This window comes from Gopherus evgoodei, chromosome 4, assembly GCF_007399415.2.
Source record: "Gopherus evgoodei ecotype Sinaloan lineage chromosome 4, rGopEvg1_v1.p, whole genome shotgun sequence".
Classification (NCBI taxonomy): Eukaryota; Metazoa; Chordata; order Testudines; family Testudinidae; genus Gopherus; species Gopherus evgoodei.
The window spans coordinates 119991431-120018000 of record NC_044325.1 but is presented as its reverse complement, the minus strand read 5'-3'; the positions used below and the strand labels follow the sequence as shown (position 1 = coordinate 120018000).

The window sequence follows — 26570 nt, the reverse complement described above, 5'->3', positions numbered from 1 at the left end:
TCCGGCTCCCCTGGCTTCCGGCTCCGGCGGGATGATGGCGGCGGCGGCCTGCGGGCGGCTCCTGGGGCCGGGGCGGCAGCGGGCGGGCCCCGCGGCAGGTGAGACCCGACCGAGGGGGACCCGCGCTCTGGGGTTTTGTTCCCCACCAGCCCTGCGGTTCCTGGGGGGTCCATACGGGGTCAGCTGCGCCCAGCGCCGGGCCCCTCTGTACCCCAGGGCCCTGCCCCCATGGGCAAACCCGGCATGAATGTTACTGCCCGCGGAGCCCCGGTGCTGGGCCAGGGCCCCAGGGTGCTGGGCGTGCTGCAAACCCAGGAGGAAAAGCCCGTCCCTGGGAGGGTGACAGGTGTCCCGGTTTTATAGGGACAGTCCCGATATTCGGGGCTTTTTCTTCTATGGGCTCCTGTTACCCCTTATCTCTGCTCCGATTTTTCATATTTGCTGTCTGGTCACCCTAGCCCAGTGTGAGCGCGCGGGTTAGTGATGTAGGGACGGGCGCTCTCGCTGGCGGGCTCTGGCGCTAATGCTCAGGGGCTAGTGGATTGTCCTGTGTGGGGCTGGGGTGGAATCTCACACACACACACACCAGTTATTTTGGGGAAGTTCTAGGGCCTGTGTCACACAGGACAGAGATCAGACTAGATGGGCACAGTGGTCCCTTCCAGCCTTGGCATCAATGAAGGGTCAGATTGGCAGTGACCATTGCCCTTGGTTTTTGGCCTTCCTTTGCAGTATGCGGGTGCAGTTAACTTGCCAGGATTATCAGGGCATATCTCACTTAATCATTTCCCTGCCATTGTGGGGGCCTCAGGGAATGGTGCACCTCAGTCCTCCTGTTCTTTTTCTGTGGCACATAATAGTTTAGTCTCCTGTGGGCTGTTATACTTAGGTCTAATCAGTTGGGTTTGGTGTGTGGGTATTGGGTGGTGTTGGTGACCTGTGATTGGTGGTCCCTTCTGGCCTTTAACTGTATGACAGCTGGCAGGGCTTCAAACATGTTAGGATTTGTCTACATTGGAAAATTGTAAGATATTAACCATTCCAGTATAGTTAAAACTCTTAGAGTGAATGCAGTTGTATCCCTATAATGGTGCTTTATAGCAGCATAGCTATTCCCATACAGGAAAGTGAATGAACTATATTAATAAAATCCCTATATGCTAGTTTAATTGTGTCCAAACTAGGGAGTGTACTTGCATAACTTTAATTTAAAAAAAATCCCTAACTGAAATAATTGCACCAGTACAAAAACTTGATAGCTTGATAAAGGAAATGGTGTTGATGTAATAGACCCCCTATAAGGTATTTGACTTTGTACCACATGACATTAAGAAACCAGAATATTACAAAATCAGCACTGTACATGTTAAATGGATTTAAAACTGGCTAATTTACATGTAATTGTAAACAGGGAATCATCAGGTGGGTATGTTTCTTGTGGGGTCGTGGAGAGATGAGTTCTTATCCCTACACTATTTAACATTTTTACCTGTGACCTGGGGAAAAAACCACCATAAGATCATCACTGATAAAATCTGCAGATGACACAAGATATTAGGGAGGTGGTTAATTATGAACATATGGGTCACTAATTCAGAGCAATCCGAATCACTTGGTAAGCTGGGCTCACACAATGTGCATTTTAATACAGGCATATGTAAAGTCATCCATCTAGAAACGAAGAATGAAAGTCATACTTACACGATGGTGAACTCTGTCCTGGGAAGCCATGACTCTGAAAAGCACTTGAGGGTCACAATGGATAATCGGCTGAACAGATGCATATATTATTTGTTAAACCCTGGTGAAATCTGCAGACTAGCTAGATATTGGCACCATTTCCTGATTCTTAAATCTGCTACCTAACACAGTCACATATTGCCCATACATATCACTCAGCAGTTGGGTCCTGCCATAGGCAATTGTGCATGACAGGCACAGCATCTCTGCCAGAATCACTGGCTTGAAAAAGTGAGTGGCAAGCTTGGATGAGTGAAAAAGGAGATCTATACCATCAATTTCTACAAAACTTATGATTTCATCTAAAATAAAAAGTGTCCGGCCCTAATTACCTTCAAAATATAGGCCAGTGCCAGTTGTCTTCCTGAGTCTGCAGGCAGGTAGCTTGAATGCCCTTTGATGCTTAGCCTTGGCTAACAGCAGCAGAGTAAAATTAATAAATATTCTGGTTGGGTTTTTTATTTGCTATTCAGAACCCTGTAGTTCTCAGTGAAATTGTCAAGAATTATGTCAGTTTCATGCTGCTGCTGCTCCAAAAAACTATGACGTGCAGCAGAGGCAAGCACCGCAGATTTTCGTAGGGGAACAAGACATAAAGAAAGGCTGATAAGGAGTAAAGTAGCGGTGACCATCCTCTCAGCAGCCAACAGAAGGTAATGCTTCACATTTTTGAGAGACCTACTAGTTAGATTTCAGAGGGGTAGCCGTGTTAGTCTGTATCAGCATAAACGATGAGGAATCCTTGTGGCACCTTAGAGACTAACAAATTTATTTGGGCATAAGCTTTCATGGGCTAAAACCCACTTCATCAGATGCATGGAGTGCATGCATCTGATGAAGTGGGTTTTAGCCCACAAAAGCTTATGCCCAAGTAAATTTGTTAGTCTCTAAGGTGCCACAAGGACTCCTCGTTGTCTCTACTACTAGCTATAGTTTGTCATAAAATATGGAGCTCTTAAGCAAAGTTCAGGGACAGCAGTCTGGTAGCAATCCCATCAAATGAGAGAGGTTGAGCTACAAACCAGGACATTCATAATGTGAATGACTAAACTTGTAGGTGTGGTCAATACCAGGGTGCTTGTGAAAGCACTTTGAGATCTACTAATGAAAAACACTATATAAAGAGCTAAGTGCGATTATCTAAATAAGCTGGCTGCCTCACGAACTTTAAATCCAGACCTACATTTGGTTTGTGCTACCAGTTGATTATAATAATAATAATCAAAAGCAGAGCTCACAGTCTAGAATCGTTATGTTTATTTGGTTGTAAAGGGCCCTTTCCAGAGATTTGTATTCATTGCACTCTGCAGGGTGAAGGAAGGAGGCAACGCAGCTTCCAGCCGCTTAAAGGAGCTGTGCAAACACTTTATTTTCGTTACGCAAACAATTTCAGAGACAGCTTCTTTTTCTCCTAATAAAGTTCAATTGCTGTCTTTCTTATTTGCTAGCCCAGTTTTCCAGGGCTAGGCCCTTCCTGTTAATTAGCAATTGTGCAGATCTAGTTCCTTTCCAAAGAAAATCTCTCCAATGCTGTGACTGCAAAAAGGCAATTAAAATGATAATTGCCCATCAAAAAGCAACCCTTCCGTTAGGGGATTTTTGGTCACATTAATGATAATCCTCCATTCCACTCTTCCTTTGCCATTTCAGTTGCTCATTGTCTAGAGAGTTAGACGTAAATGGAGAGCCCTGATTTAGCCATTTAAAACAATCTTCATGTTCAAATTTTCTGTTGTTTTTTAATCTCTTCAATTGATGCTGTTCTACAGCCTGCTTGTCTGAGAGAAGAGAGACGGTACTTGGAGTCAGGGAAAGCCCAGGCGTATGCATGTAAAAACCGAGGTCCCCCACTCTAGAAAGGTTTCAGAGGGGTAGTCATGTTAGTCTGTATCAGCAAAAACAATGAGGAGTCCTTGTAGATTCTTAGAGACTAACAAATGTATTTGGGTATAAGCTTTCATGGGCTATAACCTACTTCATCATATATTCACCCCTTCTTGTCAACTGTTGGGAATAGGCCACATCCACTTTGATTGAATTGGCCTTGTTAACACTGACCCCCCCACACTTGGTAAGGCATGTCCCATCTTTTCATTTGCTGTATATTTATACTTGCCTACTGTATTTTCCACTCCATGCATCTGATGAAGTGGGTTATAGTCCACGAAAGCTTATGCCCAAATAAATTTGTTAGTCTCTAAGGTGCCACAAGGATTCCTCATTGTTTTCACTCTAGAAAGGTTTCTTTAAGCCCTCTACACTTACACTGGTTCCCTATGTTTCACTTGACATGGAAGTGATTGCTTGGAGAATGAATAGCCAGGGAGTTACTGGAGTTATCTGCAGTGCTCTCTCTTCTCCTTTGCATGCATGGAAATGCAGGTGTGGCAAGGCTAAGTGAGGCTTAATGAAAGTTGCAAAGAGGCACCTTGTTTTGTCCTACAAATATTATATAACTTGTCACAGCCTTGAAAGGGTGAGTCTTCTTGACAGGGAAGAATACACCTAACCGTATCCATTAAAGTAATAGTTCAGCACTGGAAGGATGCAGCACAATCGTGTATACACCCCTGGAACGTTCCCGTCTTGGTGACAAAACAGATGTTATGCACAAATACAACAATATAAAATTGTTATAATCCACATTTGGAATTTTATAGCTGACACTCTCACTTACTCTACGTATTCCGTGTATGTTGTATAAGTGATCCTGTCTCTGTTCTGCTCCCTTGGGATACTGTGCAGTAGGGAGGAGTTCTTGATTTCTTATGTACTGTCTCTTGTTTCTGTCTCCTGCATTGTGGTGCTTTTCCCAGGACTGCTGAAATGACATGGCTCATACTTATTAAATTACCAGACACTGATAAATGTTACTGCTTATTTTTAATTCTCTCTCCTCTCTTCTTATTAGCCTCTCTGTTGTGGTCTACAGTTCGAAGCAAGAGATCCCAAAGCACTTCACTACAGCAAGGGTAATGTCAATATGTTGCTCTGCTTCCCTCTGAAATACTGACCTTCCCTTCCCCTCCTCCCCATTATTGTCTCCCTCCCCTTTCAGTGACCCAGTATAGCTAGAGCTACAGTAACTCCTCACTTGAAGTCGTCCCGGTTAACGTTGTTTCGTTGTTACCTCGCTGATCAATCAGGGAACATGCTCTTTTAAAGTTGTGCAATGCTCCCTTCTAACGTCGTTTGGCAGCTGCCTGCTTTGACCACTGCTTGCAGAAAGAGCAGCCCGTCGGAGCTAGCTTGTGGGGGCTTGGAACCAGGGTGGACTGGCAGTCCCCCTATCAGCTCCCTGCTCCCCTATGTTCCCTGTACTGCAGCCGCCCAGCAGGCTATCAATTTCCAGCAGTTCAGCTGTCCCTCCCCACACTGCCATGTGCTGCTCTTGCCCTCTGCCTTGGAGCTGCTCCCAGGAGCCTCCTGCTTGCTGTGGGGAAGAAGGGTGCTAAAGTCAGGTGTCCCCCTCCAGCCTCCCCCCCCATCTCCTGTATCTTATCTCAATTTGTTAATCTACTTAAAAAGGCAGTGTACTTAGAGTGGGGTCAGCCTACTTAAAGGGACAATGCACATCTGTCTCTCTCACACAGAGTATGTGTGTCTGTCTCTGTCATCCTGTCTCCTCTCCCTCCATTCATGCTACCTTGTAGCGTGTGAGGCTACATTAACAACAGTGTGTTAACCCTTGAGGGCTCAGCTGAGTGCTAGTTCATCATTTAGCAGTGAGACATTCCCTGGGAAATATCCCACCCTCTGACTTCAACACCTCAACCAAGTGATACAAATATCATTGCTGTGTACAGTATTAAATTGTTAGTTTAAAACTTTTTTGTGTGTGTGTGTGTGTGTGTGTGTGTGTGTGTGTGTGTGTGTGTGTGTGTGTGTGTGTGTGTAGGTAGGTAGGTAGGTAGGTAGGTAATCTTTTGTCTGATGAAAAAAATTTCCCTGGAACCTAACCCCCCCATTTACATTAATTCTTTTGGGAAAATTGGATTCGCTTAACATCGTTTTGTTTAAAGTAGCATTTTTCAGGAACATAACTACAACATCAAGCGAGAAGTTACTGTACCTGTAACTGTCTGAGCAAGTCAGGGTACAGCTTCAGTCAGTGCCGCTCCTTGCTTTAGCCAGAAGAGGTCACTAAAGAAATAGAACATTACTCTGTCCTGGAATATATGACCTAGTAATTATTTTCTGTCTCTGATTTCTGCAGTTTTAAAGAGCAAGATGAGACACTCCCTTCCCTTTGTCTTGAGTGCTTGAGAGAGAGGGTTTTTACTATGCCCCTGTATCACAGAATAGGGCACTGCCATTAGGCCATGGAGCCAGTCCAAAAAGACATGGTTCTTGAGAATTTTTTTGTAACATTTGGTTTGTGTTTCTGTTAAATATAGGCACTTTAAAGAGCATTAATGGACATTGCCAAGTAGATTGAACATAACTCCCATGCTATTCATTTTACCCTGATTTACTAGTGTCTAGTATTTACCTTGAATTTGAAAGTGCTTGTTGTAATTTTCACATCACTTGCTAACTATGGTAACTACTGCAGGGAAGTACTGACCAGAGCTCTCTGGAAATTCTTTGCTCCCTTTTTATGTCAGGGACAATTTCATGGAAATCATACAATGTCTTTCTGGCCATACCATCAGAGACACATTAACTGTTCAAAAGAGAAGATGATACTGAATCAAAGACTATTTTCCGCAAATGTCTTTGCAGTGTCATTGGTTCTTACTTCAGGAATAAATATTTTAATATGTAAGGAGCATTTTAACTGTGTGTCTCTTTGAATTAAAGCATCTTGCAACTGTTAGGATACCCTTAGACACTGATATATGCAGAGTCTTTCTTGATGGCAACTATTACTTAGTGTTAGAGTATTTGCAGGAGAAGATAAGCTTTCTGCTCCACGATGGGGCTTGCATAGCAAAACACAAAGCTGCTGTGAGGAGTGGGACTTCGGTTCTGTTCCCACTGCCACTGACTCAGTATGATTTTGTGTAGTTCATATAATCCCTATACCAGTTTTCCCTTCTGCAAAGCTGGTATACATGAGTGCTTACCTTTGGTAAAGTGCTTTGAGACCTCTGGGTGAAAAGCATTGTATGTGAGCAAAGTATTGCCCTTTAGAATAATCATGCTTTTCCCTCCATTGTTCTATGGAACAAATGATAGCTTTCGTAGAAAGTCATGAAGCAGAGGTGTTAGCTGTTGCCGCAACCCTTCCAATATGTCACAACTTGTATGAGAGATCATAAGAGGTTCCTAACTCCAACAAAGGTTACTCAGATAATTTTTCCACCTAAGATCACACTTCTTAGATTATAAAGCCAGAAAGGATCATTGTGATCATTTAGTCTGACTTCCATTTTATAGCATATATGCATTTTTATGTACCTTTTCATCTTTTAATTAAAACCATTGAAATATTTCAGCAGTTTTAATTGCTGCTCATCTCTGAAGTTTATAACAAATAAATATTTTCACTAGTGATGTCCTCGTTCCTTGGCTGTCATCCCTTCTTTGGCCAAGCAAACCAGCCAATGTAGTTGACATGCTATTAGTTGAACAGGGCTTTTCAGGTAACAAGGGATTCTTTTCAGTGTTGGGGCAAAGAATCCCCCACAGTGACAGTCCTGAGTGAAGCAGAGAGAATCCACTCAGATTGCTGACAGGAAAACATGATGGATGCTGGTTTAAATATCCTTGCTAGCTTCCATTCATCAGTGTTATGGCAGCTGCAGAGGATTTGCTGCCACTCATTGCATCCCCAGGATACTCACTTAATTAGAGCTGTCATTGTGTTAGCAATTTTGACATTTCCAGTAGGTAAGGTAGCAACACCTAAGAGTAGAAGGTAAATCAGCCTCTTGGGAAGGCCTGTTCAGCACAGAAATTGGCAGCCAAGTGCTTGGGCAGTTTGAGCTCTGATGATAGTTCCTTTGAATTGTGGATGTCAGTACTGAGTGCCCTTAGGGAAAGTCAATCGATGGTACCCAGTGTCATCCAAGTATCATGCTCTGTTCTTCCTGTTAGCCGGATTCTCAAGGAGATTTCTCAGGAAAGAATGTCTAGCACAGGGGAGGGTAAACTATGGCCTGTGGGCCAGATCCAGCCTGTCAGGGCTTTCATTCCAGCCTGTGGGATTACCAGCTCTGTGGCGCAGCAGGGCAAAGGCAGGCTTCCTGCCTGCCCTGGCCCCACGCCACTCCCAGAGGTGACCAGCACCACATCCCTGGGGGCTAGAGGGGAGCAGAGGGCTCCATGTGCTGCCCTCGCCTGCAGGCACCGTTCCCCACAGTTCCTGTTGTGCGGGAATGAGGAATCACGGCCAATGGGAGCTTTGGGGGTGGTACCCACAGGCAAGGGCAGCATATGGCAGAGCCACCTGCCCCCCCACCCACTCCCCGCCCACAGGAGTCACTGCTGGACATGTCGGCCATTTCTGGGAGCGGCGCAGGGCCAGGGCAGGCAGGAAGCCTGCCTTAGCCCCACTGCGCGCCGCTGCCACCGCAGAACTGCTCGAGGTAGATGACGCCCGGTCAGAGCCTGCACCTCAAACCCCTCCTGCACCCCAAACCCCTGCCCTGAGTCCCCTTCTGCACTCCATACCCCCTCCTGCATCCCAGCCCCCTGCCCTGAGTCCCCAGCCACACTCCCCCTGCACCCCAACTTATTGCCCTGAGCCCTTTCCTGCACACCGCACCCCCTCCCACGCCCCCTCCCGCACTCTAGCCCCCTTGCCCCAGTCCTACATTCATGGCCCTGCATACAATTTTCCCACCCAGATGTGGCCCTCGATCCAAAAAGTTTGCCCACCCCTGGTCTAGCATGCAGAAACCCTTCTCTTGGTGCAGTCAGGAGGTACGTCAGGAAGTAAAGGAATTTGGATCACAGCTATAAGAGGCACAGGAAAAATGCTGAGGATATAAGATGGAACATTTAACAAAATTTGCTGGACCTCATTCCATAGACCAAGTCTGTATAAATCACAAAACTAACAACAAACCACAGCTACATGGTTCCGTATATGAAGTGCTGCTGTGCAAGCTGGCACTAAGAATTCCTGACCTCTTTGTATCCCCCCAAAATGGTAACTGTGGTCTGTGAGCTGGATCTGTTAGCCAGGTAGATCCAGTTATTCAGAGGACACACATTATATCTACACAGCAAAGGGAACCCTTCAGCTGGCCTGTGCCAGCCGACTCAGGCTTGTGGGGCTCAGGCTGCCGGGCTGTTTCATTGCTGTGTAGACTTCCAGGCTCAGGCTGGAGTCTGAACTCTGGGACCTTCTCACCCCACAGGGTCCAGAATCTACACAGCAATGAAATCACCCCACAATCTGAGCCTGTGTCGAGTAGTAAAGGCGAGCCACGGGTGTCTAGTTGCTGTGTAGACAGACCCACAAGTCAGTTTACCCCAAAACCCAAAGCAAATTGGAAAGTAACAAACAAGCTCAGTGGTACTTACGCAGGATAGTTAAGTCCAAAGCAAACTGTGAAGAGCTACAAAAGGATCTCACACAACTGGGTGACTGGGCAACAACATGGCAGATGAAATTCAGTGTTGATAAATGCAAAGTAATGCACATTGGTAAACATAATCCCAAACATACATACCAAATGATGGGGTCTAAATTAGCTGTTACCACTCAAGAAAGATCTTGGAGTCATTGTGAATAGTTCTCTGAAAACATCCACTTAATGTGCAGCAGCAATCAAAGAAGCTAACTATGTTAGGACCCATTAGGAAAGGGATAGATAATAAGGCAGAAAATGTCATAATGCTACTATATAAATCCATAGTACACCCACACCTTGAATACTGTGTGCAGTTCTGGTCACCCTATCTCAGAAAAGATACATTTGAATTGGAAAAGGTACAGAGAAAGTCAACAAAAATGATTGAGGATATTGAACAGCTTCCACGTGAGGAGAGATTTAAAAGACTAGGACTTTTCAGCTTGAATATGCAAGGGGTCTATAAAATCCTGGAGAAAGTAAATAAGGACGTGTTATTTACTCCTTCATATAACACAAGAACCAGGGTTCGCCCAATGAAATTATTAGGCAACAGGTTTAAAACAGACAAAAGGAAGTATTTCTTCGCCCAACGCACAGTCAGCCCTTGGACCTCATTGTTAGGAGATGTTGTGAAGCCCATAACTGTAACAGGGTTCAAAAAAGATTTAGATCAGTTCATGGAGAATAGGTCCATCCTATTAGCCAAGGTGGTCAGAGATGCAACGCAATACTCTGGGTGTCCCGAGCTTCTGATTGCCAGAACCTGGGAATGGACGACGGGATGGATCACTCAGTGATTGCCTTCTCTGTTCATTCTCTCTGAAACACGTGACATTGGCCATTGTTGGAAGACAGAATAGCGGGCTAGATGGACTATTGATATGACCCAGTAAGGCTGTTCTTATGTTCACAGAGGGCCTTTTGGATTAAATAAAGTCTCTCGGCTCAAACGTTGTATTAAAGCAGACATTTCCAAGAGGGATGTTAGCAACTATCGATATCTTCATTCAAGATTTGCAGCTGGAAGCTTAAAAAAAAGCAACTTCCTTAATCTTGTATAGGGAGCCCAGCTGTGGTTCTCAAGGCCCTCACTGAATTACCAATTTAGCAGAGAAGAGCTTTTAAAAATAGTCCTCCTAGAGAGGGACAAGTTACATGCATGAGTGATTAATCTCCAGTCCCCTGAGGCTGATTTGGGGACATTATCTTAGACCTTCTTTTCCTTCTAAGGCTGCGTCTGTGCTGGGTTGTTTTCTGAAATACTCCCCACCATTGTTAGCACCAGTGCAGCAATGGGGAGAGTAGACAATGTAGTGTAAGGGCGGCAGGCACATCCCTTGGCCCACGCCGCTTCCTGCAGCCCGCATTGGCCTGGGACAGTGAACCGCGGCCAGTGGGAGCCACGATCGGCTGAACCTGCGGACACAGCAGGTAAACAAACCATTCCGGGCTGCCAGGGGCTTTCCCTGAACAAGCAGCTTTGAGAAGCACTGGTGTAGACAGTGCTTCAGGCAGCCCCCAGCATTTAAGCAGTCTAGGCCTGCTCCTGCTCCCACTGAAGTCAGTGGCAGTGGGGTGGGATCATGGCTCAAGGCATCTACACAACATGGTGGTAAAAGCCATTGGTGACCCCTGGAGCTTTATGTGCACCAGCATTCCCAGCTGTAACTGCAATGGTGTCAACAGCGGTGCTAAGTTACAGCCTGATGTAACAAAGGCCAAAGGAGATTTTAAGCTTTAAGCATCTCTCCAGCTCAGCTTCAAACTGCTTATTCTTAAAGGTCATTTTTGCATATTTTGGCTTGTTGCATTATAAAATTGAAGAAAAAACTTGTCTTCGACTTGTACTGTTTATACGGGAGGAGCGGGGGAGGACGACGACGACAAATGAGCTATTCATCTCCTTTCTAGCAAAGCTCTCCGGGGTCCTCTGAACTTTGGTGTGTAGCCGAATGGCACTGAGCATTGCGGGTAGCAGCTGTTTCTGTTTGAGTACGGTGCCTTTTCTTAATTTGCAAGACTAGCTCGGAAGCAAGACAAAGCTTTTTCAGCGTGTGGTTAAACAGTCTCTTCAAATGGGCTGCAATTTCAACACCTTTGAAAAGTGCTTAGTGGTGCCTAATTGTCAGAATGCCTCAGTGTATTTTATTACTGGGCCTGCTTTTAATGTGGTCTTTCTTAAGGCAGCTGCTCAGTTGCAGTGATGGGAGCTGAACGAAGAGTATGGGGAGATAGGAATGGGAATTTTGCTCCATCAAAAGCCCCCTTACTGTAGCAAGTTTTATCCTGATTCTTATGGGAAGAGGCTGTTTTAATTGCTTCATCTAGTTAGATATCCCCTGACCATCGTACAAAGCACTGGAGTGGGGCGAATCAGTAACCAAAACTTCTTTAACTCACTCAGGGGCTGATCCAAAGCCCATTGACTGGAAAGTTTCTGATTGACTTCAGTGGGCTTTAGATCAGGCCCTGAGTGCGGATAAGTGAGCTGTGTCAGGAGGAGAGCCGTAACTCCTGAGGTTTTGCCTTCTCTCCGCAGATGGCAGAACAGCCCTGCTTGTCACTCTGCCTCCATGTAGGAATGTTATGTGCCTGTGCTATTGACTCTAGTCTTCGTGAATGTTTTGGGTCTCATGGTAATAAATATTTGTAATAGCTGACTCTCACCTTATTTTTGACAGAATTATTGCCAAAACATCATTGTCCTCACCCCCATGGCCCGAAGTCAGACTGCCAGATCCACTAGAAGAGGCAAAGTACCATGCAGGTAAAGGTCTCCAGCTGCAAAACCCGGCATCACTACCTCCATGCTATGATTGTCAGGCTGAAAGATTGTAAGGCAGCACATCCTTGATCTTTAGACGGGGGTTTTGGTCTTCTCAGTCTTTTTCATATTTTTGTTTCATTCCACCGAGCATATTGTAGAGAAGGGAGCTGTTGCACTGTTTACTGAGGCCAGTTAACTTAATGGGATGCTGCATTTAATGGATGTTCACTCAGCAATAGAGGGATAAAATATCAATAAATAACTGCATGGATAATCAGCTACTAGAAAAAAGGCCTTCAGCTCCAGTCCTCCTTTTCTGGATTGTTTTCATTCTGCTCACTGCACCGTTCACTATTGCTCAGGTGACAAATTTAATGTAATGAAGAAAAGTATTTGTCCTGCAGGTACTGTTTGTTGACACAGTGAATCATAAATTTTTAATATCAACGCTGGGGGAAATAAGTATTGAACTGTTTGGTAAAATGTATTAAATCTTCTGTTGGGTCTGATTTGCACAGGGCTCTGTCTTTGAGCCACTGTAATTTCCAGGCTTCATCACCTCATAGATATTCATGAGTTTGTGTCATTCCGTACAACGTGTCCAGGAAGCCTCTTCCCAAAGCAACTGGCTTGTTCATCCGGAGCAAGCTCAGAATGTTACAGCTCTGACTTCAACTCACATCTATCAGAGCATTTGAGTGCTGCCTGCCAATCTTTCCCTCTCTTGTGCCTGGAAATGGTCACAGATATTTTATGTAAGATCACTCCCTGCACTGCAAAAATGCAGATGACTATTAATGATAAAATGGCAGCATTGGTTGATGTGACTTTCCTTTTTTAAGGATCCGATCATGAAACTGAAGTCATTTCAGCTCAGATAAGATTATAGGCCAACATTTTCAAATATAAAGGTCTGAAGTTAGGCTTCTGAATATAAGTAGCGTGTACAAATCCCACTGACGTCAATGGGAGATACTAGTACTGTGTGTGACAGGGTGCCACCTGGAACTGGGGTATCACTGAGCCCTCTGACTTGCCAGCTTAGGCTCCCTCTCACACCTTGGTGCTGTGACAAGCTTTAGACCCCCTCCGAGTCCTACACACCCATCTGCAGTTGCATGTAGGCTTTGGCCAGCCACTGCTTGAACCAACAGTAGGGAGGCTGCAGCCAAAATAACCCCCACCTCCCCAGCCTCAGACCCCAGAGCTGTACAGTCCTGCCATGGTCAAAACTCCGGCCAGTATGAGCTTATTACTCAGTTCACCTCTCCTTCAGTGTGGAGAGGAGTATGCACACTTGTGGTAACCAAGCTGGGATTTTCCCCAGACACTTCAGTCAAAGGCACACTGGTTTAGATTAAAACACAGAACAAATTTATTAACACAAAAAGATAGATTTTAAGTGATAGCAAACAGATCAAAGCAGATTACCTAGTAAATAAACAAAACTGCAAACCAAGCCTAAGATAATAGAAAGATTGGATATGAATCAGCAATTTCGCAACCTGACTGATGATACAAGCAGGCTTGCAGCTTCTCAAGGCACAATCTGCACTTGCTTTGTAGCTTGGGCTCCCCAGCCCCATTCCAAGTCCTTTTCTTTCGGAGGTTCTCTCAGGTGTTGAGTTGTGGGGGAGTAAAGAACAATAGATGATGTCACTCCCTGCCTTATATAGCCTTCCATAGGGCAGGAACCCTTTGTTTCAAACTTGGTTGCCAGACCAATTTGTGGAAAAATACAGGTACCCAAAATGGAATCCAGAATCGTGGGATCTAGTCACATGCCCTTGGAGCTGTCTCTTACAGGCTGTCTGAAGCGTTCTCAGGAAAGCTCACCAGGTGGGGGGTGAGCTTCTCCTAAGGCCTATTTTTTTTTTTCTCTAATGGCCCATTACCCTGAATAAGCCCTTCACAACCAGCTATCTAGGCTGGAAACATTTTGCCTAGTGGATGTCACTCAGGTGTAACCACAGTTGAAATGCAGATACATAGTCAATATTTATAACTTCAGATACAAAAATTGTACATGCACACAAACAGGATAATCATATTCGGCAAATCATAACTTTTCCAATGACACCTTACACGATCCATCTTGTACAAAATGCAGCATAATTATGCCATAATCATATCATAATAATATTACTATGACAAAGATGGGGTGTAGTGTCACACTGTGCGTTACTGTAAATCAGCCTACTTTTATTTAGGAGCCTAAGTAGGAATTTAGGAGCCTAACTTAAGGCACATAGATTTGAAAATTTTGGCCACAAGGATATTGACCATAATGGAATAAGCAGTTCACGATCCTGAGTCACGACACTTATTTTCCCAACAATATGACAAAGTGCAGTTGAGGTCATAATGAAAAGGAGATGGGGATCACACTTCCATCTCTGAAGCATCCAGTATTAATAACTGTGAATCAAAGGATACTAGACCACATGGACAGTTGGTTTGTTCCTGTGTGCAATGCGTACTGACCATAACATAAGCTCCTACCTTAATTGTAGTGGGAGTGGCACTGACTTCTGTGATTAAGGTTGCATAATAGTTTCCATCTCGCTCCCTGTTTTCAGTTGCTCATAACTTTTGTGTGTGTGTCTTTTGGGGTAAAACATTCCATGCTTCATTTCTTTCTGAAATGGGATTTTTGTTTAAATTCTGAGTAAAATTGTGTCATTTATTTTTGAGCACAAGGCGAGGGAGAATATACTTTTCCTTATGATAAAAAATACTCATTTTCTGAACAGCTTGAGAGCTGAAAGGCCTGAGGGTAGGAAGTTGAAATTTGACAGGGAAATAACACTCATTAGGAAGTGCCTGTGAGTGTTCCCATAAAGGCAGAGTTTGATTTGACTGAGGCCTTGGCTACACTGGAGAGTTACAGCGCTGATGGTGGCTTTACAGCACGTAACTCACTCCCTGTCCACACTGGCAAGGCACATACAGCGCTGTATCTCCATGGTTACAGCGCTGCTTGTACTCCACCTCCCCGAGAGGAATAAAGAGTATAGCACTGCTGCTGCAGCGCTGGGGTGCCAGTGTAAACAGGAAATAATCTTAATACGCTGTGACTGACCTCCGGAAGCTTCCCATAATGCTTTTAAGTGAAGGTTCTGCTCTTTGTTTTGTTGTGATCCCTCTCTTTCTTTTGTTGTGAACTCCGGGCTCCGGAGCTGCTTATCAAAAAAACAAACGCAGCTACTATTTGCTGTGAATGAGCAGAGGCAGGCAAGGGGCTCCCTTTGGAATGCCCACAGCTAGTGTTGGCTTGAAGAGAGGGGGAAGGAGGAGGCTTGAGGAGAGAAGCAACGCGGTGGCAGGGGGTGCGTTTCAGCAGCGGCTGCTTATCTGGTCTGTGAGTAAATAAACAAACAGCAGCTGTTTGCTTTCAGTGAGTGAGAGAGGGGTGGGGGAGAGGGTCGGATCTTGCAAGGCAGGGTGCTGACACAGTGTCGGCTCCAAAAATCCACACTGTCTCTCCCCCACACTCCCTGTCACGCTCCACCCCCCACACACACGCTTATGAAAAGCACGTTGCAGCCACTTGAAAGCTGGGATAGCTGCCCATAATGCACCGCTCCCAATGCCGCTGCAGATGCTGCAGATGCTGCCACGACAGCGCGCTGGTAGCTGTCAGTGTGGACAGACTGCAGCGCTTTCCCCACTCAGCTGTACGAAGACAGGTTTAACTCCCAGCGCTGTACAGCTGCAAGTGTAGCCATACCCTGAGTTATGACCTTAAAAAATGGTGCGCTTTGCTCGTGTGGAACATTTTGCATAGCTAAGGAAGGCTGCAGTGCACATGCATGCATGGATAACTTCTCTGGGAAGCGTACAGTAAGGGACTGAGGAAGGGTCCCTGCTTGCTTTGTGAAATACACAAGATCAGAAGCTTGAACTTTGCAGGTACAGTGGAGCCCCAATTCCTGCTCAGTTTGCAGAGCTCTTTGTACTTTACAAAGTACACTGGAGCCCTCCTTCAGCCCTTGTGAATTTTGTACAGTTTTCAGGATTTAAGGGATGGCTCCTGTACCCCGCGGGATACACCGAAGGCAGAGTGGGGCACTCTCTTATAGAACACTTTGGATCTGTGAGATAGGGCGTTCCAGTAGTGTCTAAACAAATGTTTCAGACTTCAGCAATCCGATATAAGCTGCCCCAATATAAACCCGGTCTACATTAGGGGGTTGTATGGGTTCAGCCAGTCCAGCAGCTAAAATCCAAGTGTAGACGAGACTTCAGTCTTTTAAAAAGGGAGATCTGGTGCATGCTTATGAAACATCATCACTGTTCAGCCAATCCCTGCAACCCTAAGTAAGACTACTGCTGAGATAATGGTGTCTGTGGGAGGGTGGCAGGGACAAAATGTGTTGGTGTTGAACAGCTAGCCTTTTCTGCTCTTTTTTCTCACTGTGGCCTATCCTTGATTTATTCATTAACTCACCATTTGTTAATAGAGGTCGTGCAAAAGGTGAATGAGATGATTACCACTGGGCAGTACGGGAGGCTCTTTGCTGTGGTTCACTTTGCCAGTAAGCAATGGAAGGTAACCAGTGAAGATTTGATTTTAATGGAAAACGTGCTGCCAGCTGAATGTGGAGACCGAATCCGACTGGAGAAGGTAAAACCCTCCTGATGTTCAGGATTATGTACATTAACTCGCGAACTGCCAGACCCCCTTATGTCAGCTATTGTTTGTGACGGACGTGTGACTTTATTCCTCACCCACGCAGCCCACTGTGGCTTTGGTTCTTTCTCCAGGCTGCCTCAGCTAATGCAATTGAGGGGAAAGTATATTTATTTCATCCTTGGGGAAAAGCTGTTGACCTCTATTCATTTATTGAAGCAAGAGATCACTAACCAAATGATCCGAGCCACCTACTTACTGTTCACTGTGCCTGCTTCACCGGTTCATAAAACCCTAGGGGTCCTCCTTCCTGACCAGCAAGTCAAGAAAACTCCATTCACCCATATGGAAGGCAATAAAACTGACTCAGCGGGGTTGGTGAATGTGGTGGTATTTAAGATTGCACTGAGAGCTGGAAGAGGGAGCTGGCTGTTTATAAAAATAAACAAACAACGGATTATGGGAAACTGGTGTCCCTTTGCTCTCTCCTGCCACAGTAGCCCTCTGTAAGGTTTCATCTCATGGATGTGTTTCCCTAGAAAATGTTTATACTGCTCAGCCCCACTAGTTCTATGCTAACCACAAGGATGTGTTGTTATTCTTTGAGCTCATTAGCAGAAATGCCATGGATAGAGGCCAGCTTTCTCAACATGGCATCATAAATGGGAAAAAGTTCCCTGAGAACTCAGAAATCAATTTCAGAGAAGTCCTGAATATTCTCCTTCGATGTGCAGAAGCTCCAGTTCTAACTGTAGCCACTTGCAAGGCCTTCATATTGCTGTGATTTTAATTACCCTCATATTGACAATGTTAGCATGATTTACACCAAAGAGAGAGAGAGACTGAATTGCTCTGTGTGGGAAGACAGGCAGTTTGCTTTACCCATTCAGTCCGAAGTCGTAAAAATATCCTGTTGGATGTTGTCATTCCCAGACATGCTGCCCAAGAAAAATTTGTTGTCTTGGGATTGACAGCACTAATCAGCTGATGCAGCAATCTGTCCAAAAGAGACTGTACGTCCAAAAGTGACATAAGAGTAGATTCCTCTCCCAAGTTTCCATGATGTTCATTGTATCTGTGGATGAGGAGGGCATGGACGGGATAATTGTGAGCTCCTGGTTAGATATGTCCAACTTAATCCACTTCTAACATTTAAATGACCCCACAGAGAGTCGTTAATCGAAACCTTGGATGAAATACCATGAAGTGAGGCTACACTGGATTAATTTTTATTCATCATGGCCAAGCATGTATTTGCAATGTAATAGGGTATGGAAGAGGCCACTTTTCTACAAGTTTGTTGCTTTAAAGCCCAATATCGAGGCACCTTTTCTGGCAGCTGCCTGTTGAATCCTTGTGTGAGATAGGCAATTGCAAGAAGCAGCCTGCTGAGAGTGCAGCGATCTGGGTCAGGGTGAAGAAAGTCAGGCATTTATGTTTAATCTTCCAGTAAATCCCAGTCATAATCCTGTCAGGTTTTTGCTAACAAATGTCTATCTGAACCAAAAATCAAAAGCCCCAATTATTTGTGCATCGCTTTTAACTGCTGCAGTACAGTTAGTGGGGAAAAGAAATAGGCTGTAAAAACCCTGTGTGTTTTAAATACTTCCGAGTCTGTCCAAGTCTTGACTGCAGGTGCTGCCTGTTCTCTTACTTAAGCAGGCAATTTAAATTCCCCTGAACCAAAGGACTAGTACATGGCATGAGTCTATCCTGAATATCTATTTGTTTATTACCCATCTGAGTGTGTAGAGAGAAGAAGAATGAAAATGTTGCTATTTCCCTAAGAAGTGCATAGCAACTGCTATAAAACTCCAGTGATTGTAGCAGCTATGGGCATAGGCCTTGGCATGGAGATCTTGGAAATTCACGGTCTTTATTTTTTCTCTGCCTTTTTCTTCCACTGTCTTACAAATGCAGATGGAATCAAAGGGTTAAGGGGCTCTGATTAGTGTATAGAATGTTTGTAAAATACACTCTGGTAGAATAAATCTAGCCCTGGCAAGTGTTTATTGAATGAGTCTGTTTCTTGGCAGGTCGCTCTCTTTCAGCAGCAGATTGAGGCTTGAAGCTCATAAAAATGCAAATTTTCCAGCACCCCAGCCTCTAGGATACTTGTAAAGTTTCGATAATACTGTTTCTAATTACATTGCAACCACTGACAAGTGACCCAAGTGCATAATTTAATCTCTCCAGGTTTTGCTGGTTGGTGCCGATGACTTCACGCTTATTGGAAAGCCACTTCTGGGGTAAGAAAGACACACTTTATAATAACCTATCTCCAAATCAGCTGACTGCCGAGTGAAATGTTTTCAAGATTCATCCCTGCCAGGGTTGGGGACATACAAGAAATCTGTGCAGCGTATTGCAAGCAGTGCTGACGGGGTTGTGCATCTGTAACCTCTCTTAGAATTTGTGGGGAGTTAGGTGCACACATCAAAGGGATTAGGCCCCTAAATCTGTGACTCTCATTTAATCCTAGACCTAAATCTGCTCTTCTAGTAACACAGAGCAAAATAGGTAAGGGTGGAACAAAGCTGTAACGTATTAATAGGTTGAGGAAGTGAATCCCACTCTGTCTAGAGTCTGCTGATGGGGGCAACGTGGAGGCATCTTACTCTTAAATACACTGAAAGACTGTATAATCCTCTCAGAGAGAGGAAGGATGGTCTTGTGACGAATATCCCCTATTCCTGGCTCTGTCTATCTCCCGGGCCACTTCTCAAGATGAAATTCATCAATGTTTCTAATGTGCTTTGAGATCTTCAGATGGTAGAATTGTAAAGCATTATTATTGTTACTCATACTAAAAATAGGAAACAGACTGATGATTACAGCAATATTTTTTCACTTCAAATGTTTTAATGTAAAATATGCTCGTGGGGCTTCTCAGGGCAGAATGTGTTAAGCGGGGGAGGCAAATTCATTCCGTGGACCGGGCCAAATCACATTTTTAATTATGGCCCAGAGTATGTACGTTCCTCAGCACACAGCAGAACTCTCCCTGATGTCACAGGTTGATATGCACAAAGATCAAGGGTTGAAAGATTGGATGCTGTATAGTATAGTGTAGTAACCGCACTTTCTGTTGTTATTTAAGTGTCTTATTGTCATATTCAGCATCACGTATTGGATAAATACACTTCCCTTTAGAGTTAAATTTACTTCCTTCCTTCCTCATCCTCCCTCTCCCGTCCTTGGTAAGGTCTAGGCAAGAGTGATTTGCTGGTATAGCTTTTCAGGCATATTATACCAGCAAAGCACTCCTAGTGTGGATGCAGCTTATACTGGCAAAACTGCGCTTGTGCTGGGATAGCTTATTCCAGTCCCCCTGGAGAAATAAAATATACTGGCAAAAGCATGGTTCTCCTAGTATAAACTGTGTCCACACTTGGGGCTTTTGCTGGCACAGCTATGTGGAGTTGCAAATCACACCACTGACCAACACAACTGTGCTGGCAAAAGCATGTAGCATAGAGACCTGACCGTTGAGTGTCTCCTCTTTTCTGCTCTGTCTACTTCCTCCCTGCAGCTTCCCTCAGTTTCTTAGCCTCCCCATCAGCTTTGTTCCCACTGCCTTCCACTTCTCATCTGCTACAGTGAACAGCAGCGAAATAGTTAATGTTGATGTGTTGCATGACAGTGTTAGGCTTTAGCATTAACACCTCAATGAAATGAACTGAGAGGAGAGGGAGCTCACACTTCTCAGAGCCTTTATTTCAGGCTGTGTTCATGCATAATCAGGAAAGCAACGCTGCATTGATTCACATTCTGTTCTTGGCTGGACAGTTTTCTTTGCAACCATATCCTCATCTACGCAAGGGATTATTTGTAAAACATTTGCACAGTCACTATCGTCTGTTCAGCTGCAGAAGTGCTAGCAGCATTGGGAGCCCTAGAGTAGACCAGGCTTCTGTGGCTACCAGCATTTTAGACCTGAAACACTGGGGCCCACGGCAGCCTTGTGTACTCTGGGCTCCCAACAGTGCTACCACCAGAGGAACTGAACCAGCATTCACATTTATGGGGAATTTTTTGCAAAATACCCAGTAGGGCTAGAAACGTAATATCTTGCAATGAAAGCTCAGATTTTGCAGATTCTGAGTAAGTTGTGAGTCACCTCGAACAGGCCATGTTTTTGGTACCACTTAAAGGAATGTTCCTCTAGTAATGCAGATCTTTCTGTGCAGTGCCTTAAACTCTGCTAATTAATTGCCATCATGACAGTACCCTGGCAAAGCTATAATTGTGCACTAGCCTTTGGGCATACACTGAAACACAGGGCTTCCCTGGAGATTTTAGGGAAGAGGAGCCATCATTTGGTCTCTGTATGTGCCTCAAAAGTGGGGAGGCTTTGGCAGTGTAACCGACTGCCGCCCAAACTGTTGCATTTCAGTGTTAGGTTACACTGCGTTAAAGGTAGTGGAAGAGAGGAAATGCGTGTGAAGTAGAAGTGTGGTGTGGTGTCCCATCCTCTCTTTTAGAGCTCTGGGGAAACTGACATATGTAAAAGCTGCCCACTACTGTGGTATGAGACAAAGGAAAACAGAGCACTGCCTCTTAGAGATGGTGTGGGCTGTAATATTTGTGCATCCCTACTCTCCCTAAGCCACAAGTGTTTTGGAGGATAGATAAGAGCTTGGATTAATACAAAGACTTTTTGTTTTCCATTGGCTTAAAAATCAACACATAAATGAATGTCTGAGCCAGTGTCGGCGTAGTGCAGTCCATTTCAGCTGCGTTCCCTGATCAGACTCGGAGGCGGGTAGGAACTTGTTCTATTTTAGACAGATGGTCGTTTTAATTTTCTGTAGAAATCAGATACCTCCCAACATGACACTCCTTTAACATCTTCAAACAAAACAAAATGTCTCTCTCCTCCCACTCCCAGTAGCCCATGCCAAACGCCAAGTCTGTGGTCTGCCTTGTTCTTTGCAACCGCTTATTGTCCAGCATTTCTATGCAAAAGCAATATTAAGTGGTATGCAGTTGTCATTTCCTTAGCTTAATAACTTGTACAGTATTGTACACCCCCAAAGCTGCAACAGGAAATGATTGTGACCCAGAAATCATAGCAGTGCTTTCACTGCTTTCTGGTGAGGTGTTTACGCTCCGAACCATTGCAAAACACCCTAAGGTAATTTAACCCTAAGTAAAGGGGACACGGCATCCTTCGTGGTTCATGTGTTAGGCAAAGAGCTCAGCTTACTCTGACTGTGGGTGCTGTTGATCAGATTTCTTTCCATTAACGTAGCCAGCTATTTCACACAAGGATTCCTCTTGTCTGCTTGCCCAGGTTGGCCAAGGTTACAGACCCCTGGTTGCCAGATGGCACGGTGCCACACTGCCTCTTTCCCCCCAAAAAGCCACGTTGACATTCACCTGCCTCCTGTCAGGAGAGAGACTCCTGGGCATGATATAAAGATTGTCATCAGTAAGCATCTTGATACTTCTGGGACCTCCCCTGCATGGGTTATATTCATTATTTAGTAACAATCACTTTCACTCCAACTTGGATATAGGAAGTTATTGTATGAATTCCTCTTCCTTATTAGAAAAACCTAATCTGGAAATTCTGGCTCCACTGAAGTCAGTGGGAGTTTATCATTCAATTCCGGGACACCAGGAGTTCACCTCTGTGATTGCATAATGCTAACAGCTGAGAAGTTTAATAAGCCATTACTATTTATTGTTTATATTGCTGTAGCGCCAAGAGGCCTTGATTCAAGATTTGGGCCTCATTCTGCGCCGCACTGTATAGATGCCTATTGAGAGCAAGAATCCCTTCCCTGAAGAGCTCAGACATTCAGCACTAACGACTGATTCAGCACAGGGCAAAATTCACACTGTAGTAAGACACACAGCTTGGGTCAGATAGCTTTGAAACTTGACTTGTAGACAGAAGTTGGTTCTTGGCACCTGGGCGTGCTCAAGAATAGCATTTTGGAAGGTCTGCTTGTATGTGTGTCACTGTTGCTCAGTACACATGCCTGTAGGACAGAATGTATCCAGCACCCAGAGAAGGGAGTTCTCTACATAGGTCTGTATAGATATTTCCCTAGTGTAATACCTCTGGCTGAACACAAGTAAGGCCCACCATACTTCTGGTGGCTTGTAGCCAAATACTGCACTACTTAAAATCATTACGACTATTTGCTTAAAACGGCCCACAGATTTTAGTGTTTGAATCACTCTGTCCTCATTGATCTTGCCTTCTGAGGGTCAATTATTTCCATGTGATTCCACAGCACAGCTGCTAGTGTTAGTGACTGGACTTGCTTACATGCACAGACTTGCTAATCCTGCAGTAGTGAGGCAAGCGGGAGTCTAGCTTTCCTGTTGGCTTCAATGGGTGCAGGGTCAGGCAGAATAGTTCCCTAACAGGAAGCCATTTTCATAAAATACCCCTGTATCCTCCTTTTCTTTGCCTTTGCTGGTTTCTTTTCTAGCATTGCTGTTACCTAGAGACTAACTGTGATTGGGATACCATCATGCAAGCTGTGGAGTACACCCTTTCGCTGGGTCACACTCTGTTCTCTAGCTCATTCAGGTGTGGCCAGTAGCCATGTATATTAAACTATATTTGTTCCCTGTAGCTGGCTGCCGAAGAGGCAGGTAGGGGTGTGTGTGTGGGTGTGTGTGTTCTCCTCTAAGAACTGAATCTCTTATAAATATTGTATTCCAAAGGTATATGTTAATACTGATGGTAAATGTTTCAAAGCCTTTGGCCCTTTCATTATCTTATTGGAGGGTTGTTTTTTTCCGTACTTGCAGACGGAATCATTTGTCAGGGAAATGTTCTTTAAGTGTCCTCCGGCTGTGAAGGGAGCACAATAATGAGCTTTTAATGCTGTTTTGGAGCAAAGCGTTGTGAAAAGATGTGTCTTCCACCACTACCATTCATTATAACCAGAACTTCCCAAAGCACTGGCCTGGATTTCCGGCCCTAAAATGAGGCTGATTTGTTATGAGAGAGAGGGACAGTTGCTCAGGCAGGTAGCTCATTCTTCGATGTGGACTTTAAATTGCCATCCTTTCTGTCTGCCTCTCTAGATGGCAGTTAAAGATTCCAAGGTGCTCTTCCAAAAGGGGATGCATACCTCAGTGGTCTTGATCAATAGTTCTCCTCTCAGTAGCTTCCAGAGTCCAAGGATGTGTGTGTGAGCTGTTGCTGAGTGCCAAATTCCATGTGTGTTTGCTCGCTGACTCACTGCCATTTCGAGAGAGAATGCCTTGCATGCCAGCTCATGTGAGACGGGAGTTTTTGGAACCATGCTGCACTGAATATCTGTCATGGAGAAGGGAAGATGAGAAAGATTTTATCATTGAGTGATGCTGACTGTGGCAATAGGTTACAGAATCAAGACATTTAAGGCCATATTCTTCCCTTAATAATCTCTTGGCAAGCCTCCCACAGGTGTCTGTAAGAGATCCATTCTGGATCTAGGAGAGCATGAAGTCCTGAATTTATATCTGGACTTCTCCTCTAAATGTGACTGAAATCCCAGGAGTAAATAGACAAGGCAGACAAAGGGTGGGAGGAGAAAGAGAGGTGAAATGACTCATGCAAGCTCACACAACCAGTCAGAGAGTGGCTGTTTATTAGCCGCATTATTGGGCACAGAGGATCAAGTCTTGCTCCTCTTATCAGGTGAACAGTCCATTGTCTTTTCTAGGAATAGAATCATAGAAGATTAGGGTTGGAAGAGACCTTAGGAGGTCATCTAGTCCAACCCCCTGCTCAAAGCAGGTCCAACTCAATACTTCGGTAAGTCATGCTAGAATAATTTATCCTTCAGTCTATAAATCAATATGCCAGTGATTGCTGTCTCTGCTGCTTTGTAGAAGGGGGAACAGCTTTGGTCTTGACTAAGGAAGAGCCCTGTAGAAGAGTTGTCAACTAGTCTGAGGCCAGTATTGAAGGTTTACTGTACTTCAAGGCAAGGGGGAAATACAAGATTTTTTAAAAGCACGATGTACATCAGGCTTCCTTGCAGGCATTCACAGCACTGGGAATTTGGGCTTGCCAGCTCTGAGTGTCATTGCAGACTTCCACTGTTACTCTACCAGCGTCAGACATTTCTAACTCCCTCCCAGTGAGGCAGAGAAGTACTGCCCTACAGACTAGTGTGGCACTTACCTGATAAGACTTGCAGAGTCAATCCTGTGTTTCTTCAGTGCAGAACCTGCGAGTGGGCACTGCTGAGATGGATTTACCCACTCAGCAGCTGGGGACCTTGCAGTTCCCACAGGACAGGGTTTTGTCAGGAAGATGCATTACTTGTGATAGTTTTCCAGGGAGCCTGCCCATTGATTAGAGGAGGACATCATTAGTTACGCTGTGTTTCCTTTTTTTAATTATTTTTAAGGAAAGATCTTGTTCGTGTGGAAGCCACAGTTATCGAGAAAACAGAATCTTGGCCAAGAATTAACATGAAATTTTGGAAAAGGCACAATTATCAAAGGAAGAAAAGTAAGATGAAAAGAATATAGCACTGTCACTTCTCACTGCCTTTATGGCCCAGGGCCACAGGGTCGGTACAGAATGCCCTCACGGCTCAGAACCCAGTGACACAGGCATAGCACACAATGTCTTTGCAGCTCAGAGTACGGACAAGGGCATGGTATGCAGTGCCCACAGGAGTGCCCTGATGGCACAGGGATATGGGCTCAGTACCCAATGCTGTCCTGGCTCAGTGCACAGGGACATGGTCCCACTACACAATGTCCTTGGACCTCAGAGCATGGACACAGGCATGGTACGCAATGCCCACAGGAATGCTCTGCTGACACACAGCACAGGGCTATGGGCTCCGTACACAATGCCCTCGTGTCTCACAGCACAGGGACACAGTGCCCACAGGAATGCCCTGATGGCTCACAACACAGCAGCATGGGCAAGGTACACAAGTCCTGACCGTTCTGAGCAAAGTGATCTTATTTCTTTCCTCCACTTTCTGACACTGATTGCCAAAAAGACCATTTAAAATACTGCTTCAACACAAGGAAGTGTTGCTGTTCTTGTTCAGCAGGCTCTAATCTTGCATATTTATCCGCAGATATTAACAAGTCTAAACAGCATCTTGAACCAGGCCTTGATTACCGTGTAAATGAGGCACTTGTAGAATTTCTTCCTGAATTATCAACAGGAAAAAACAGTGAGGTAGAAATATTGGGCAGAAGTAAAACCTGACACACTATCACAGGAGCTCACCATTCATGCTTGTACCTTCGCTCAGGCCCTGTCTATATGAGAAGGCTTTGCCAGTGTAGTTATCCCTATGTGTAACTGCACTGTTGCTGGTGTAGTCCACTCCAGCTCTCTCAAGTGACACAAGCTATGCTGATAAAAGCACAATTGTTTTGATATAACTGTGTCTACATGTAGGACTTTTGCTGGCACCGCTGGGTGGGTCATGGATCGCACCTTATCCTACCCCGCATCAATATAACTGTATCAGCAAAAGCCTGCTAGTGTAGACATGGCCTTAGGTCCAGATTTTTAAAGGTATTTAGGCATTGCTGTGCTCAGCATCACAAAGCCTAACTGATTTAGGTGCCTAATTCTCATGTTTGTTGAAGTGATTTAGATACCTGAATGCCCAAATCTCTTTTGAAAATGATATTTAGGCTTCTAATCAGTTAGGCATTGCAGCACTGAGAACAGCAGCATCTAAATACCTTTACAAATCCGGGCCTTAGTGTATAAGATATATTAATACATGATCTTACTTTTCTTCTTTCATTCTTTTTCAGTTATCGTGCAGCCACAGACAGTCCTCCGGATAAACACCATAGAAATTGCTCCCTGCTTGTCATGATCGATTGTTGGTCTAGTAGGGCTAGGTTTATTTTTACTGCTTTAGGAAGTATGGAAATAAAGAACTCTTGTCATTGGAAA

The 26570-nt window shown here is 44.7% G+C and overlaps 1 protein-coding gene across 1 annotated transcript; it reads left to right on the top strand.

Annotated features, from left to right (window-relative positions):
* Positions 1 to 34: 34 nt before the first annotated feature.
* MRPL21 (mitochondrial ribosomal protein L21) lies at positions 35 to 26570 on the top strand. Its single transcript, XM_030562153.1, has 7 exons — positions 35 to 98; positions 4652 to 4712; positions 11951 to 12036; positions 16500 to 16663; positions 18866 to 18918; positions 25039 to 25142; positions 26426 to 26570. The coding sequence occupies exons 1-7, from the start codon at positions 35 to 37 to the stop codon at positions 26488 to 26490; spliced, it is 597 nt and encodes a 198-aa protein (XP_030418013.1). The 3' UTR covers positions 26491 to 26570.